Source organism: Corvus cornix, chromosome 1 (genome assembly GCF_000738735.6).
Source record: "Corvus cornix cornix isolate S_Up_H32 chromosome 1, ASM73873v5, whole genome shotgun sequence".
In the NCBI taxonomy this organism is placed as follows: domain Eukaryota; kingdom Metazoa; phylum Chordata; class Aves; order Passeriformes; family Corvidae; genus Corvus; species Corvus cornix.
Genome location: NC_046332.1, coordinates 1,229,809 through 1,247,183, shown reverse-complemented (window position 1 = coordinate 1,247,183; position 17,375 = coordinate 1,229,809). Strand labels below are relative to the sequence as shown.

Below are 17,375 nucleotides of genomic sequence, written 5' to 3'. Positions count from 1 at the left end.
CAGTGTCCGAGGCCGGGCTGGATGGGGTTTGGGGGCTCATTCAGAGCAAGAGGCAGCACTCACATGGATTGGCCAGTGGTTTACCAGTGTGGAGGTACGTAGCTGTAGGTGGGGGTTCCTTGAGCCCTGTACGTTGGCACGGACACGGGATGTGCTCCGATGGCAGTGTGTTGGGGGGTGGTCAACAAGGTCCCTGCAAGGACACAGAGGAACACTTGTCACGGAGCAGAGGAGGTGGCACCCGAGGGTACAGTGGGGCAGGAACAGCACCAGTGCCTCCTTTTTCCTTTTCCCAGATATCATTCTGCCTATCAGACGTGAATCGAAGGTGTTGGACCCACGTGACTGGGATCAGCCAGCACCACTAACAGAATAAAAACACCTGAAGCTCCAGCAGATCTTCCATGCTACCTTTGGCCCTTAACCTTAAGGGTTTTCCTTGATTTTCCCAGTGTTTCTTGTCCCTAAAGACCGGCAGTAGAGCTGGCCACAACCTGCTGACATCTACCTGCTGAAAGCACTGGGCTAAACTGGGACAGCAAATCACTGCACAGATCTGAAACAAACTGGAAGGGATGAGGGATGCAAAGCAAGATGAGGAAAAAAGCCAACAGATCTCCAGGGGAAAATAAGATGAGCTTTTTTTTTTTGGTCTGCAGTTGGCCAACAGAGGAATTTCAGGTCAGAATTTGCACAGTGCCTTCATGGGAAGGGAGAACAAAGCCCTGGACTACTCTGTTCTGGGAGCAACTGGGTACTCAAACCAAATTCTCAGTTTCTGGGTATCTCTCTACAAATGTTATTAATGAAATTCTAACACATCCCACGTGCATTAATTACATTTATCCACATCTCAATAGAAGCAACAGTAAATCTCTCAGAGTGGTTCTTGTCACATCCAGGCTGCAATATCTCTGCTTGGAATAGGGATTGTGTCCCATTATAGACTCCTACTTCACAGCTAATGCAGATGCAACAGGATGAATGATGCATTTCTTGGCATAATTCAATATACAATCCTAAGAATTGTTAAGGAGAAAAATATAGGCTTTGGAAAAAATAAAACCTGCCCCTATCCTTACTTAATGCACTATCAATTAATTGCAGATAGAATCTGCCCATAAAATGTAGAGGAACTGGGATAGATAAACCAAGGTTAATATTAATTTTGTCAAACAAAAACATGACCATAAGTGTCTTGAAAACAGGAACTTGAGAGAAATACAACTACTTGAAGATGGACCAACCTGGTTATTCCTTCACTTAAGGAACAGACAGAGGAAAGAATAATATATTTAAGGATACAGAATAATATATCTAAGGACACAGGAGTGAACCAAACCAAAGGTCTCCTCTGCTGAGTCAGATCAGGATTTTGGGGCAAATTACTGGATTTTTGCCTGCAAAGGGGCAGTAACCAGCATGCAAAACCAGCAGGTGAACGGTGTATAAGGGCTGAGGCAGCACGCTGGATGTGCAGAGAACTCTTTGTGCAGGACTCAGAGCACGGGAAGGGTTCCCTCCTTACCTGCTGACATCGCCATGGTGGTGCCAGCGACCATGCCCATGGCCACGCCGTTGGTGCGGGGCGCGGCCACCGGGGCCGGGTAGATGGCCGAGGGGATGCTGTTGGGCTGCACCACCGTGGTGTGGTGGATGACGTGAGGCTGGGCCGCGTACACGGGCTGGGTGTAATAAGCTCCCTGTTGGAGAAGGGAAAACAAAAAATCCCACCATCACTCCAGGTTCTTTTTCAACCTAACGATTCCTCGGTGCTGTAATTCAAGCCCTGCCGAAGGGCTGGTGCTTCCCATGGACAGCTCCTGTGCCTGGAGACCTGGACCAGTGAATATGTGGAATGGATGAGGAGGGAACCAGCAGTCGAAGAGTCAATCCACCCAGGACAAACCATGCCGCCTTCATCCTTTGGTGGGATGAAACAGGGCCTGGACACAAACGGCTGCCGGTGTAGAAAAGGAACAAGAGATGGAAGAAAAGGACAAGCCATGGCTCTCGGATGATCCCAAGGTGCTTGGGACCTTGGGACCAGGAATTGTGTCTTCTTCTTCTTTCCAATGGGGCACCAAAATCCAGGCTGCCAAGACTCACAGGGTTTTGAAATAAAGGGAGAAGGTTGCATGGGAATAAAAGGAGCCAACAGAAAAAGCTTCACGTGCAAAGTAATGAAGGACCTGAAATGAGGAGATGCATGAGGGAGAGAACTGCTGTTCCCAGGCAGCAACACTGTCAGGATCTGCAAACCAGGGATGGGAGGAAAGAAAACAAGGATTTCAATCAGCAAAAGGGAGATTTTACTGTGTGTTAATGAAAGCTGTCAGAGAACCTCTGAAGGTCTGGATTAAGGGGAGAAGGAGGTGCAAGGCAGCTACTCCATCACTTCTTTCTTTCAGGAGCTACAAAGGTTGACAGGACAAATGGCAGATGCTGTGGCTGGGATCGGAGGAGAACCAGTGTGCAGGGGCGGGTTTGGACCCCAATGGCTTATGCGGTTTCAGGAGAGGCACTGGAAGGTGACATTATGCAATGCAAGGTGACAGTGGATCAGCGAGATGCTCCAGTCTCAGCAAGGCACGGGGAAATCACTCCATGAGACTGCAGCTGCTGGAAAAGTTGGTTATTCAACATAAAGGAGAAGAAAAGCCAGGGAAGTTGTAGGGCCACATTGCTCTGAGAAGCTCCGGATTTTCCGTGGGAAGGGATATCAAGGTGTTACCAGCACCTCCATCACACCAAGATGGCTCAGCCCTGAGTGCAAGGATAGAGCCCTGCAGGAAGCTCTGGTGACAGGAGGTGGCACCTACCTGGGTGTACAGGTTCTGCTGTGGGTAGGCACTTCTGATGGGGTACATCGCGGTTTGGTACGGATTCGGAGACGGCGAGTAGGGAGGAGGGGCGTTGTTGCTCTGGGTCGGTGGCACCTTGTAGGGGGTCCCCGCAGTGTACCCTGAGAGAGACAAGAGGGATCCCAGTCAGGGGCTGGAATGGCTGCTGAGGAATGGTGGCCAGGGCTGGCAGGAGGGCTGGGAGAAAATGGGCCCCAAAGACTGTGTGGGATGGAGAGGAGAAGTCAAGGCTCAGCCCAGCCGGAACGCTCCAATATATTTAACTTAGGTACTCCCACCACCAGTGTTCAGCAATTAGAGAAGGCCAAGATTTCAAGTCTAACATCCCACATCTCCTCCAAGCACTGAAACAGCACGAAGAACACATGGAGCATTTAGGAACTCCCAAACAGCATCTCACCACTTCCTGATTATTGCAGGTTGGAAGAATAGGTGTTAATTAACAAGGGGAATAGCTGTGACCCTTTTCCTCACTCACATTAGCAGGAGAGCAACCATCTTTAACTGAGAGGTGGAAAAGGTTTGAAATACTGATCAGTGCAGAAGTGGAGCCTCCTCCATCAGGACTCCTCCAGGAACCCAACATCACCCACAGACCAACCAACCTCCTGTTTTTCCATCTAATGGACTTTTTTCTCTGTTCTGAGCTCGTTTTTTCAAACAAAGACCTGGGAGGCTGCCAGTTCTCATCATCACACTTCATTTCTGAAGGGTGTCTAGAGGTGTGGACCTGCTCAAGCCTGTGTGGTTTCACCACTTTGAATACCAAGATTTGTAGTGGTTTCCCAATTGATGAATCATGGACAATTTATCTCCTGTACTAAAAAGGTATTAAACATAATAGCCCAGGCAGATGTAATCTGCTGTGTTTATAAACTCGGGAAAAAACAGAACAACCTGCAGGTAAAACAATGTGAAATCAAGGCTTAGTGACACAAGATGATGGAGGCTCCTCTCTGTCTGGCAGCTAATTTTAAAACCTAATTATGACTAACACCTTATTAGGATTAGGCTGGCGTGGCCCGTGCTGCTGCCGCTTTGTGGTTCAGCAGCAGTGAGCCCTTCAGCTCCAGCATCTATTAAAATTGCTGATTAAATCCCTCATGTCACTCGAGAAATCTCAGCCTTATTGATCCTGCAGCTCACAAGTGCCCTGGATTGCACAGAAATGCCTTCCTATAAAAGGCTGGTTGGGGGGAAAAAGAGCTAAGTGGGGAATTTTGTGTTGCCACCTCCGCTTGTTTCCAGGGTTCACCACAAGCAGGATTCCTCAGCTGGATAAGGAACTGACTGGATATCCACGTCCAGATTCTGCCCCTGTGCCCTGCTCAGGTGAGACCCCACCTGCAGCGCTGCTTCCAGCCCTGGGGCCAACAGCAAAAGGACGTGGAGCTGCTGGAGGCAGTCCAGAGGAGGCCCCAGAGATGCTCCAAGGGCTGGACCGTGCCCGGTGTTCAGCCCCTATCCCAAGGAATGGTAGGGACATCCCTTTTCCAAGAGAAAGTCTCCCAAAGGCTTGTTAAATTTTTTTTTTTTTTTAATAACTCTTTTCATTAAAAAAAAATTATATTTCTTCTTCTCACCTTGCTGTGTAATTGATTTAATTTAGCAGGAAAAGGGAGTCTGGAGTAGCTGGAAGGTGAGGAACACTCTGACCCCACACCACTCATGCCCCAGATTTAGCAGGGAACAGTCAGGCAGGGGCCAGAGGACACCCCACATACCACGGAAAGCATCCCAGGGTTTATCAGGGAGCTTATCAGCCCTCCTGGAGGCATTACTTACCCTCTTCAGGGATGAGATGACAAGGCTCCACTGGAAAAGCCTGTTTGACTGCGATCCCTAAACAGCACCTCCTCCCCCTGCTCCTGCTCAGCCAGGCTGGGTTAAAAGGGGGGAGTTTCAACCGTGTTCCTTGAAAATCAGGCTTTATTTTGGAATTCTTTCAGTTTTAAGGGAATAGGGAATAATCTCCCTTTGGAGATGAACACCTGTGAACCATGCCAGCTTGCTCCCAGCAATCAAACACTCAGCTAAGAGAGAGGTTTCACCTTCTCTACTGGAATTCCTCCTCTGCAGGAGCAGCAGGAGGGTCAGTACTCTCCTTTTCATGATCCTTCATGGTTTTAATTCATCAAAGCCAGGTTGGATGGGGCTTGGAGCAACCTGGTCTAGTGCAAGGTGCCCATGGGGGTTAGAACAAGATGGTCTTTAAGTCTCTCCCAACCCAAACCTCCCAGTCCACAAATCAACCCCCAGCAGGGGAGGCAAACGGGCACAAACCAACCCGGTAAAACCCCAGAGGAAAAGGTTTATTTACTGAATGCTGCAGAAGAAGCCTGGTAGGTTCTGTTCTCGGTGCCAGTGTCCACTGGGAGGTGGAAGGTTCCCTCAGTGGCACAGGACGAGGAGGTCTGGGGCCAGGCCTGTTTCATCAGAAGTGTGGCTTGAATGGAACAGAGAAGAGGTGTCACACAGAGAAATGACAGACAACTTCCTGCATTTATGTCACATTGGAAGCACCTTGCTAATCTCTTCCCCCCAAGTTCCTATCCCTGGGGTGCCGAGCCCCACGGAAGGGACTTCACACCTTGGTCGGGGCTTGGAAATCTTCCTGCAGCCCCAAGGCCGAGCAGAAATGTTCCACACCCTCCACATCTGCTCAGACCCTGAATTAACCCTCTCTGAAGGTACCGCTGTAAATCTGGAGTGTCACAGGGCTGGAAGTTGGGAATGAGGGACTGAGGAGGCTGAGGAGGAATTGGCAGCGGAGACACAGCCCACAGCAGCACAACACATCCTAGTGGATGGAAATCCACTTCCCAGAGAGTGCAGGGAAGCACTGCTGCAGGTCTGAGGTCCACCAAACCCTCCTGAGACTCTCCTGGAGTGGGGCAGGAATGGGGAGCATGGAGGACACCCAGCAGTGCTGCTTTACTGGCCATCATCAGCTGGGGAAGATATTCCTGGGTGTGACATCTACCTGGATGCTGCTCCACTGCTGGAGATGTGGAAACCTGCTCCTCCCTCCTCCTCCTTCAACAGAAAGCCAGGAGGTTTGTGGGAAATGAGAGATTCGAGCCCAAGTTCTCCTCCACTCAGTCACTGATCATTTCCTGCTCCAAGTCTCTGCCCTCTCCCAAAGGTTTGGGAGTTATTAAGGATTTCCAGGCTGCCTTGCTTTATTTTCCATGGTAGGCTGCACTCAGGAACATCACACTGGAGAGCAGCTCCCAGTGCTGTGACAGAAACTCCTTCGCTCACGCTTTTATTCAGAATCAGATTCATTTTTGCCTCTGCATTTCACAGAGGTTTTAATCTGCGAGACTGATGAGACAATTCATTCCAATGTTACACGAATCCTTCCTCTGTGGTTTTCCCTCTCCACATTAAACCTGCCACAAAATCAAGGCAATTTGGGTTGGAGATGGCTGGGAGATTGCCACAGCTCTGCATGTTCTTTATTAAATCACGGATCCTCGGAGAATCCATCACCTAAAACTACACAAAACATGGATCAAGGTGGCTTCCAGGACCATTAATACCTCCTGGTCCTTTGCAGTAATTCCCAGGGATCACAATCCAGCCATGACTATTTCGTATCATTTAAGGGCTACCTCCAACCAGTGCCTTGTGCATTTGGGTTATCCTCTCGCCTAAAAAGAAATTAAATTAAAAGCTTTTAGTCATTACCAGCTTAATCCCTGGCAAAGCAAGGGGTGGGAACTGAGCAAACAATGTGAGCTGCGGGACTCTGCAGTGCTGGGACCGCTCTGTTTTCCTGACAGGACCTATAGTCAATGTGGGAATGTTCAGGACATATTTTAAGTGGAAAAGACAAAAATATGAACCCTTCCAACCCAAACCATTGTGGGATTTCTTGCTTCCCTCTGACAACCTCATTTGAGATGGATACAGCCTCCAGCCCTGAACAAAGTTTGCAACAAGCTAAATTCCCCAGGCAATCCCGTGCCTGAGTGCCTCAAAACGATGGGAGCACTTATCCTTGGAAAGCCTTGCGAGGCACTACAGGATATTCACCCCTCCAGACCCCAAGATACCCTTTTGGGGACCCAGTGGTGTCCCCAAAGAGTCAGTGGGCCCCCCTAGAGAATGGCTCAGAGCACTGCTGATGCTCCAACCTCCTGCAAAGCAGCATTTCCTGCAGGCAGGATCCAGAAGCAGGAATGGGGGATCAGAGCCTCGGTCCTGTCCCACGACATTGCCACACGGATCCCTGATTTGTGAGGCTGATTTCAGTTCTGCTCTGTATGGGCACCACTGCAAAGCCATTACTTCTGCCCTGCATTATTAATAAACACAGCTCCAGCCTCAGCCAGCCTACACGAGCAAAGTGTGTGTCCTACTTTCAGGAAAATAAAAAGGGAGGCTTTAATGAAGGAAGTTAAAACAAAACAACCACGAGGCAGGCAGAATGCCTGGGAGGGAACATGCACCAGGCTTAATGAAGACATACATAATTTTATTTTTTTAAATTGTGTCTCTGCAGCAGAGTGATTTTAGATGCTCATTTTTGCATACTTAAAAGGGATTTTTTTTGTTTTAAAGAACAGTGTCCTAAAAAACCAGGATTATTGCAAGCCTGAGTTTGCAACGCTGGTGTTTTGCCTTGTGTCTCTCCCTCTAAAAACTGGAAAAATGCAGCAGGAAAATCACACAAGGCAAGAACTTGAATTGGAATGGAAAGGAATTCATAGAATCACAGAACATCCTGAGTTGGGAGGGACCAACAAGGATCATCCAGTCCAACTCACGCCCTTGCTTGTAGGGATAATCTGTGGAATAATCTAACACCTTTTGAGCTCAAACACCAGCAAATATCCACTAGAAACCTGGCACTGTGAGAGGGAGAAATCAAGACTAGCTCCAGTTACCATTTCCCTTCCTCACTGGTGGTGCTGGACCAAGGGGACTCCAGATTTCTCCAAGGTCCTCTCCTTGATTCCTTACCCATTTCTGATGCTGCTACAAAGTTTAGGTCACTACACTGTTAAATTTCCCATGTGGATGACAGGATTTTGGGAACCATGAGGTCAAAAGAGCATGACCTTTGCTGATTTGCAGCTGGGCATCAGGGAGTGTTTGGAGAACAGCAGGGACAAAAGCAGGTGGCATTTGAGAACTGGATTTATCTTCACTCAGGGGTTGATCTCCTGCCAAGACTTTGCATGGAATCCCAAAACAATTCATGAGGTTTGGGGCAAGAGACACCTAAGGAGCACCTTCAGGGTGGAGCAGAGAGGATGATCAAGCTGGGTCTGTATAGTTCTGTTCAAGACCTTGCTTGCAGTTACATCCCACAAATCCAGAAGCCACAAGCCAGGGATGCTCTTCCCACCCTTTCCAACCTCTATTCCAAGCAGTACTAAGGGGCACGTTTGCCTGGTTAATTGCCACATGGCCAATCAGATGAATCCTTGGTTTGTGATTGCTTCTTAGTGAGCTGGAGGGATTTCTGCCAGCAGGTACCCCCCCCTCCCCAGCCTGGGAGGTTTGGAACAGGACCTTGTCCATGGATGAGATGCTCAGGAGCAGTAATTCTGCTGGGAATGTGCAGCATCTCTTTCTTTTTTAGACTCAATGTCTAAAATCCCTTAAAAACATACTTAGAATTAGTCTGCTGTGTCACAAGTCCAAGATTTTAACCCCCAGGCCAATTCCCAGTGTGTTTGAAGGACACCGGGAGCACATTCCTCTCCAGGTTGTCTCCAGCCTCCTGTGTGACAGCAGCTCCTTCAATGTGAGGAAACACTCTCCATACTGATGCAGGTTTTAACTCGGCCACTGAACCACAGGATTAGTTCAGCCCAATTCCATTTAACACAGTTGAGGATGCTGTCACTCTGTCCCATGTCCCCACTGCTGGGAGATTTTATGGTGCCTCTTTTCTATCAGTTATCTCACAAAAGCTCTTATTTTTTTTCTCCTGGAAGTCAGTTTTCCATTGAGAAGGGACCACTGGATGTGGTGCTGGGAGGTCCTGAGCAGCAGAGCCTGCTCCTGCTTCCCACAGTAGTTAAAATGGTTTGATAGCCTGCTGTGATATTAAATTGTATTGATTTCAAGAGCTGCAAAATTGTTTATAACAGAACCACAGACTGGCTTGGGTGGGAAGGGACCTTAATGACAACCCAGTTCCAACCCTGTGCCTTGGGCAGGGACACCTTTACCTGGACCAGGTCTCTCCAACTTGGCCTCAAGATTTATGGGAAACTCTATAAAAGGTTCAGCATTTTAACCCCAATTTTAATTTCTGAATCTTAATCTTCATTGTTTCCTTGCGAGTTCAGTGCTTAGCTGTGTTACCCACTGCAAGGCTTTTGCTCTCCATGCAAAACAACCTGTCAGCTCTCTGGACATCAGGAGATTTCCAAGGTGGAAATTATTAAAAGCATTTTTTAAGGATGAGAAACAGAGGAATGAAATTTAAATATCAAGTGGCCATGGCAGCTCTCTGGCTTGAGCATTAAGCTGCGCAACAAAGAGATCTGGTGAGGGGGGACAAAAATGATCAGAGGACTTTTTTGGGAAAGCAAGTCAGGAAAGACTAGGATTGCACTTGAGAAGGGAGCATTGGGAATGAACAAAAGGCTGACTGGCACAAAGAAGACTGACCACATCATGCAAGTCTAAAGCAACAGACAATAATTGGCATGGCTTTAAAAAAAAAAAAAAAAATCAGCAACTCGAGCCTTAATGAATCTGCAGAGCTGCTTTCTGCAAAGGACTGCAGTGATAGAGCAGAAATCAAAGCATTTTTCATGAGAGGACCCCACAGCCACGGGGACAAAGGTAGGGAACAACCAACATCTTGGAAAAGCTGCTGACTAACAAGGTTTGGGGGGATTATTGCACGTGGAACAATTGTGAGGAAGCTTCTGAAGGCTGTTTTCAGTGAGGGGAGACCAGGGCAGATGGAGAGCTTGGCTCCCACTGAGTGTCCCTTCTGCTGGGTGGAGGGGGCAGGCTGGAACGATGGGGTTCCAGAAGGGATGTCCAAGGGTTTGCTGCTGCCTGCCTGGGAGAACCCCAGTTTTCAGGGTTCTCCCTGTGTTTCCTTGTTCTCTCCTGCTTTTCTCAACTGTTCAGGTTGGAAGGGACCTTAAAGCTCGTCTCCCTGCTGTGGCCAGGGACACCTTCCACTATCCCAGGTTGCTCCAAGCCCATGCAACCTGGCCTTGGACACCTCTTTCTGAGGGCTGTTTCAGTTTGTTTTCTAATGGAACCTCCACCCTCCCAAGGACGGTGTCTAAAATGTACAAGAAGCAATACAGACCCCCCCAAAAATCCCTATCCTGCAGTGATTTGGGGTTTCCTCCCACTTGGGTGCTCCCCTGGCCATCTGCCCACTCAGTGGAAGAGCTGCTGCCTGCATGACTGGGGACAAGTGACATTTTATAATATCCAGGCCAAAATGCTGGAATGCTGCAGTATTTACATTCCTGGCTGAGCAGGGAGGACGTCGCCAGCCTCTGGCAGGACAAGCTACTAATAAATTTATGGGCTTTTTCTTATTCTGTGGAGTTGTTTTCATTTAATTCCTCCCATGTTTTCTCCTTCAGGGGAATTTGAGGGTGGCCAGCACACATCCAGGGGAACAAAACTTGTTTCATGTTTCATGTTAACGCTTTAATGGGAAGAAACACAGCTAAAGACCTTATCAAAAGCACATAAACCCAAACCAAACACAACAGATCCCTTCCAGAATCATCCACAATAAACAGTTTTACGGAATATGTGTAAACTGTGATGTGGAGAAGACAAAATCAAAAGATTTTGGCAACAAACCCCTCATTCCTGTTTCATCAGCCTTGGAAAGTGCCTGAGCCTGGGGATCCACTGATTTTATGACAACTGAGAGACTGAAAACTTGGCAATTAAAGGGAGAGAGGGTATAGCAAGACTGGCACGAAGTCCAGCTTTGTGTTCCTTATGCAAGCAGCTCTTCCTGCTGCACGCTCAAAGACGGCTTCATTAGCAAGTTTTAAAATCCTGTGGCTCCTCTGAGGCAAAACCATTCAGAATAAACATCCCAAGCAACCAAAAGTTGAATGGGAGGGTGAGGTACTATTTTTCATCTCCAGCATGTGCTTGGAAATGGATGAGCAAGGAACGTTTTCAGGCCCTTTTACGGATTTTTACCTGGGGCGTAGCCAGGGCTGCTGGTTGGATACATGTTGGGATTGTAGGCTGGGGCAGCGGTGGGATAGCCTGTTGGATAACCTGAAATGAGAGAAAAACAGGAATTAGGATTTTATCAACCAAATGGCACCCCTGGAAAGAAATAAACAACCTGTGTGAGCACAGAAGCCACCGAGGGAAAATACAGGTGGATTCTCCAGGAATAGGAAGGACCATGAAGGTGCTCCACAGACTTACATGTGACATCATCAGTATTTCCCCTTTATTCCTGTAGGAAACGAGGATCAGAATGCAGAATGCATGAATTCTCCTGTGCTTTGGAGAGAGCTGCTGGGAAAATCCATACTCTGACCATGGAATTCAGGTACAAAACCCCACCAGTACAGTGATATCGGAAAGGTTTTCCCAGGCTGCATGGCAGCACTTTGGAGAGCTCAGCACTTCCATTAAGCAGAGTTTCGTGCTGAAGGGAAGGCAGGGATCCTGCAGGAAAACATGCCAGCCCTGTATTCACCCATGACTGCACAAGTGCCATTCCCAGGAGGCACCCGATTACCTGCCAGGCCACCTGGAAGGAATGTGCTCGGACCCTTTGGAGCCACGCAGGGTTTAATGGGCACTTTGGGGAAGGTTGCAGAGCATCTTCAGTTTCCACCAGCCTCACTTGGAGCGGTCAGAGGGAGTTCAGGGGAATCGTGTGATGGAAGTGGGGGGCTGGAAATCGTGGCACACCCCAGAGTCTGTGTGCACCCACACAGTGCAGGTGTCCAGCATCCAACTCCTACTTCATTGGAAATCTCTCTCCTCCATGGAGAGCACAGACACAACCTCTGCACCTCGGTCTGCTCCTTTTCCACAGAATCACACAGTCTCCTGAGCAGGAAGGGCCCCACAGGGATCATCCAGTCCAGCCCCTGGCCCTGCACAGACCCCCCAACAACCCCACCCTGGGCATCCCTGGCAGCGCTGTCCAAACGCTCCTGGAGCTCTGGCAGCCTCGGGGCCGTGCCCATTCCCTGGGGAGCCTGGGCAGTGCCCAGCACCCTCTGGGGGAAGAGCCTTTCCCTGATACCCAACCTAAACCTGTCCTGCCACAGCTCCAGATGTTCCCTCGGGTCCTATCACTGGTCACCACTTTGCTTTTTGTTTCCTTCAATTTCTTGGAAGTTTTCCCTCCTGAAAAGAGTAACACCCGAGTAACTCCATCCTCCTCAAGTGCTGCTGAGTAAATCGCCCCGGCAGAGTGAACGGAACACGTTAATCCTGCTTTGCTGGTGGAGAATTTGGCTTTGCTGTGCGTCACTGCCCGGTTTATCTGCGTGTCCCCTTGGCCCTCATCCCAGAGCAGAGCCAATGGAATGACCCTTGGAGAGCGTTTCCATGCCAAGCCCCACTGATACTGGCTGCTGGCTGCCAGCAAAGGCTGGAAGGAGGTAATCAGCAGTGGATTTACACCCACCTTTTAAAGTAGTTTATTTCATTAAATAAAAGCGAGCGTGGGTCGGTACTCCCCCCGCTGAGCACCCAAAGAGCCACAGCACAGTCCCCCCTCCCATGCCCCAAATCCCACTGCTCTCAAACCCTGGCACCACTGACTTCTGTGGCAAAATGTTGAGGTTCATTTGAATAAATCTAATTCAACAATCATGACCACTGTACTGGAATAAATGACTGGATGTTCTACCCTCTCATTTTCATCAGTGATATATTTGGCTTCTAAATCAGGTTAATTAAAAATTGCTGTAGTTAATGTTGGATAAGCAGCAGTTTAACAGATTTTTTTTTTTTTTCCAGGCTACATGGAACTCTGTTGTCATCATACCCAGGAATATCTAAAGCCTTTCAGCAATCAAGAAGCTCCTCAGGAAGTTATTTGCAGATCCAGTGATTGCAAGCAGAGCATTAATGATGAGGATCTTAAATCAGAAATATCCCTTCTCTCCACTTCATTAGAAGATAACCATGTCTTTTCCAGGACATTCACTGCTCCACACTCTTCCCATTTCCTCCTGACAATCTGGCCAGGGCTGTTAAACCAACTCCAGCTCACTTCTTGAAGCATATTTTCCCTAAAATTCTCCCACCTGTGTTTCTCCATGGGGTTTTACCATCTTGGCACCTGGTTTGGTAGGATCCCAGACGGGTCGGAATAGGAATGGACCTCAAAGATCATCCTAATTCCACCCCCTGCCACGAGCACAGATGATGTTGGCTGTGTGTGTGCCATGGTGTTGGGAAGTCCCTTGCTCATTCCCGAAGGATTAGGATCTAGATGACAGTCTCTCAAGTTCTTCTCATCTCTGCTGCTGGAAAATCCCCCCAGATAAGCCCTGAGTCCCACAAACTGCTGCAGTCTTTAGCAATAATCCTTAATTAACAGTCCTTAGTCACCGGCCGCGACAAACACAGTCCTGTGTGGTCACAAATGTTTCACCTGTGCCCTCTGAGGTGCCACCAGCACTCACCCACTGTCAAATTCAGGAAAAAAGCCCTCCTTTACTCGGACTGAACTTTGCACCATTGGGGTTATACGTTAAAAAGGGCCTGAAATAAATCAAACCACAGGAAAAGTGTGGCTTTGGGTAAGATTTTCCATCCAGACGAATATTGAAGGGTTTATTTCAGGCAGATGGAGGCAACTGTGTATTTATAGAATCACAGAGTTGTTTCACTTGGAAAAGACCTTTAGGACCATCAGGTCCAACCGCTCCCCAGCACTGCCAAGGCCACCACGAACCCATGCCCCAAGTGCCACATCCACACCTATTTTAAAACCCTCCAGGGTTGGGGACTCAATCAGTCTTTCTCCTTTTTTGGGGGTTTAGTTTCTGCTTGGCAGGACTCTTCCTTACCGTGGTATCTTTTGTTGTTCTGAAGGTAAGTTAGGGCTGGTTTTGGAATCATTTCGGCTCGAATAAATACGATTTCTATCAAGGAAGCTTTAATAGCTTTGGATGCAAAAAGAAGCCCTGCTCTGCACTATCTTCCACTCTGATCTCATAAACTTTGATAAGTGCTGACCTCCAGCAAGAAAACTTGTCCTTTCTATTTTAAGGGGAAGCAGAGATGGGAAAGGTACAGGAAAATTCATGTGGTTTGCTCCTTTTTTTGGACATAGTGAAAAATAAGAAAGTAGCAGAATCTGGGGCAATTTGTGCCAGGAGAAACATGCCTGGAAATTCCCAGCATTCAAAATCAGCAGGTTCAAAAATACATGAGACATTTTTTATTTAGCAGGGCCTGTTGTGATTGGACAAAGGGAAAGGTTTCAAACTGAAGGAGGCTTGATTTAGATTAGATGTGAGGAAGACATTTTGTACAATGAGGGTGACAAAACACTGGCACAGGGTGCCCAGAGAAGCTGTGGCTGCCCCTGGATCCCTGGAAGTGTCCAAGGCCAGGTTGGACTCCGGGGCTTGGAGCAGGCTGGGATAGTGGAAGGTGTCCCTGCATGTGGCAGGGGATGGCACTGGATGGGCTTTTAAAGGTCTCTTCTGACTCAAACTACTCCAAAATCCTATAATTTTTATATTCTACTGGTTTTGAGCCTCTAGGATATTTTTGTTGGCTCTTCTTCATCCCCAAATAATCCCAAATCAGCTCCCGCATGGAAGCAAAAGCTGTGGTCGCCCATGACGGTCCCCATGTCTTACATTCCCTTGGGTACAAGGCAAAGTCTGGATCCAACAACCAGGAATGAGCTCAGCAAAGGTGGCAACACCAAAGCATCTGGCATCCTGCTCTGATTTTCCCCCTGGAAAACCTAAGAGAGCTCCTGTAAATCGCTGTTCCTCCTGCTGACACTGCTCCCCTCCTGCCACGTCTGTCCTGCCTCGTCACCTTGAATGAAAAATAACAGCAAGAGGCTCAAACCCACTTGACATGAAAATGTCAGGAACAGAAAGAAAATATCCTTTACTTTCTATGGATCTGCACATGACAGGACTCTGTCTCTGCTGGGGCTTGGGGCTTTGCTGTGGTGCAGAAGGAAAGAAAATGAGATGAAAAATATTGAACAAAATTTATTCGATTCCTCAGAATATCCAAAGATATTTTGTGGCTTATTTTAATTTAATATCATCTCCACAATCAATAGGAGTAAGAAAGGCAGTGTTCATTTAATCTCCTCCCCAAGGAAAACATGCAGCACTCCAGCTCTGGGAAGCACTGACTGAGCTGCTTTAAAAGTCACCACACAATAACCGTGCAAAGGGAAAAGCACATGGGGCTGCATAAGTAGGTATTTTAAAGCCACCTTTAATTTTACATGCATTTTAAATGTTTCTGCATCAAAATCATCTAATAACACCCAGCCAATGACAATCCACAAGTGCTCAGGCTCTGAAGCACTGGGTTCTCTCGAAATCCTTGAAAGAGAGTTTGCTTCTCCTTGGCTACAGGGCCCATGCTTTGGTCCATGTCTCAGCCTCCCACCCACTGGGAATTGCCACTTACAACACTCAATTCCAGCATGTGCCATTTCACTTTTTCAAGAGTAGTTTCATTGACCATTATCTGATCAAGGCCTTAATTGCTACAAGCAGCCGACATTAATTTGCAAGACAAAATATTCTCCTTCATTCTTTTTCTTCACGAGTCTCAAGCAGTGCAGACTCCTGAAAGTGGCCATGTCACAAGGATTTTTATAGGGACAGATGATAAAGTCCCTTATCTAAGGGCAGGACAAAGCACTATAAGACCACACTTCAACTCCTTGAACTGCCAAGGACTCCAGCGCCACACTTGCTGCAATTGAGAGCTCATTAACCACCAACACACCCTGGAAGGAAAAGCCAGGCAGCCACACAAAACTGTCCCTCTTGTGGCATTCATCGCTCCAAGGTGGATAAATACAAGAGATTATTTGGGCCCCTCCCAAAAAGAAGGACCTTGAAGGGCTGGAGCGTGTCCAGGGAAGAGAACAGAGCTGGGAAGGGGCTGGAGCCCCAGGAGCTGCTGAGGGAGTTGGGAAAGGGGCTCAGGCTGGAGCAAAGGAGGCTCAGGGGGGACCCTGTGGCTCTGCACAAGTCCCTGACAGGAGGGGGCAGCTGGGGGGGTCGGGCTCTGCTCCCAGGGAACAGGGACAGGAGGAGAGGGAACGGCCTCAGGCTGGGCCAGGGGAGGTTTAGATTGGATATTGTGAAAATTCCTCCACTGAAAGGGTTGTCCAGCCCTGGCACAGCTGCCCAGGGCAGAGGTGAGTCCCCACGCCTGAAGCCATGCTGATGTGGTGCTCGGGGGCATGGGTCAGTGGTGGCTTTGGCAGTTCTGGGGGAATGGTTGGACTCGATGGTCTTGGAGGGCTTTTCCAACCTGATTCTGTGATTCTATTTTACCAATTCTCCCTCTAAACCCTGTTAACCACTGTCCAGCCCTCTGTTTCTGCGGAGTGACAGACAGCTTTGGAGCTGCAGCAGCCCCAGGAACATTTCTGCTTTACGATCACCTCCTCGGGTCAGCCAGATGGAGCCAAAGCATTTTCCCCTGCAAAACACTTTCATGTTCTATTTTAAGCCCATCCAGCATTTCTCATTCTTTATTGCCCAGCCCTCAGAAACTCTTCAAAAATAGGATTTACAAGCACCTTCTCAGGACAAAAACGTGAGAAACTTCATGCCTTCAAACTACACGCCGCAGTAAATCCATTCCCTTTAGACCGATTGGGAATTTATTCCTGCAGAAAATCACATGTTGGGAAATGAATGTGCAGATTTAGTACTTGAGGAATTACCCCAGAAGTGAGAAATGAGAGAGCAGACACCACGTAGGCTCCCTGGCACAGCTCCACCAAAGCCTCCACCAGCCAGACTCGCAGCAAAGGCTCTTGAACGTTGATTGCTGGGAGCAATGACACCGGAAAGAATGTGCCTGGCTATGTGATGGAGAGGGGACACAGGGAAAAGAGCTGAGAAGGACATCTGGGAACTAATTCTGCATCGGAAACCAGCCTCCAGAGATGAAGAGCTCCAGCATTTCCGAAAGGACTCACAGCAGGGGTGTTGTCAAAGCTTGCCTCTCCCATGGCATGAGCCAATCTCATTCCAGAAGGATCTTCCCAGCCTGCTTGGCTCCTCACACAGCTGCAGAACTCCAGGCTTAGGCCATGCATCTCCTCCTGCCTTTTGGGGAGCTGTCCCCAGGGAATATCCCTTGGCACATGGGAGTTAGGCAGGTGACCTCTGAGCAGCTTCTTACACAGGGCATTGCCAGACCTTCCCTGCTCAGTGGGAACTGTTTAAAACATCTCTGAGTGAATCCTGCTCTGCCAGCTCAGGGCAGGAAAGTCAGGATAACCTTTCCCTTCTTCCCTCATCACACAGATCCATTTGTGTGATGGACACATTTCCA

The 17,375-nt window shown here is 48.4% G+C and overlaps 1 protein-coding gene across 5 annotated transcripts in view; it reads right to left on the bottom strand.

Moving 5' to 3' along the window:
• The window catches only part of FAM168A (family with sequence similarity 168 member A), a 132,502-nt gene that overhangs the window by 5,272 nt on the left and 109,855 nt on the right, over positions 1-17,375 (bottom strand). For all 5 annotated transcript variants that reach the window (XM_039554932.1, XM_010413308.4, XM_019279640.3 and 2 more), the window contains 5 exons: positions 11,028-11,108; positions 5,185-5,310; positions 2,823-2,965; positions 1,529-1,703; positions 64-193 (listed from right to left, as the gene is read on the bottom strand). In XM_039554932.1, coding sequence (XP_039410866.1) covers positions 81-193; positions 1,529-1,703; positions 2,823-2,965; positions 5,185-5,310; positions 11,028-11,108 — 638 coding nt within the window. In that variant the 3' untranslated portion in view covers positions 64-80. The remainder of the gene's footprint in view (positions 1-63; positions 194-1,528; positions 1,704-2,822; positions 2,966-5,184; positions 5,311-11,027; positions 11,109-17,375) is intronic.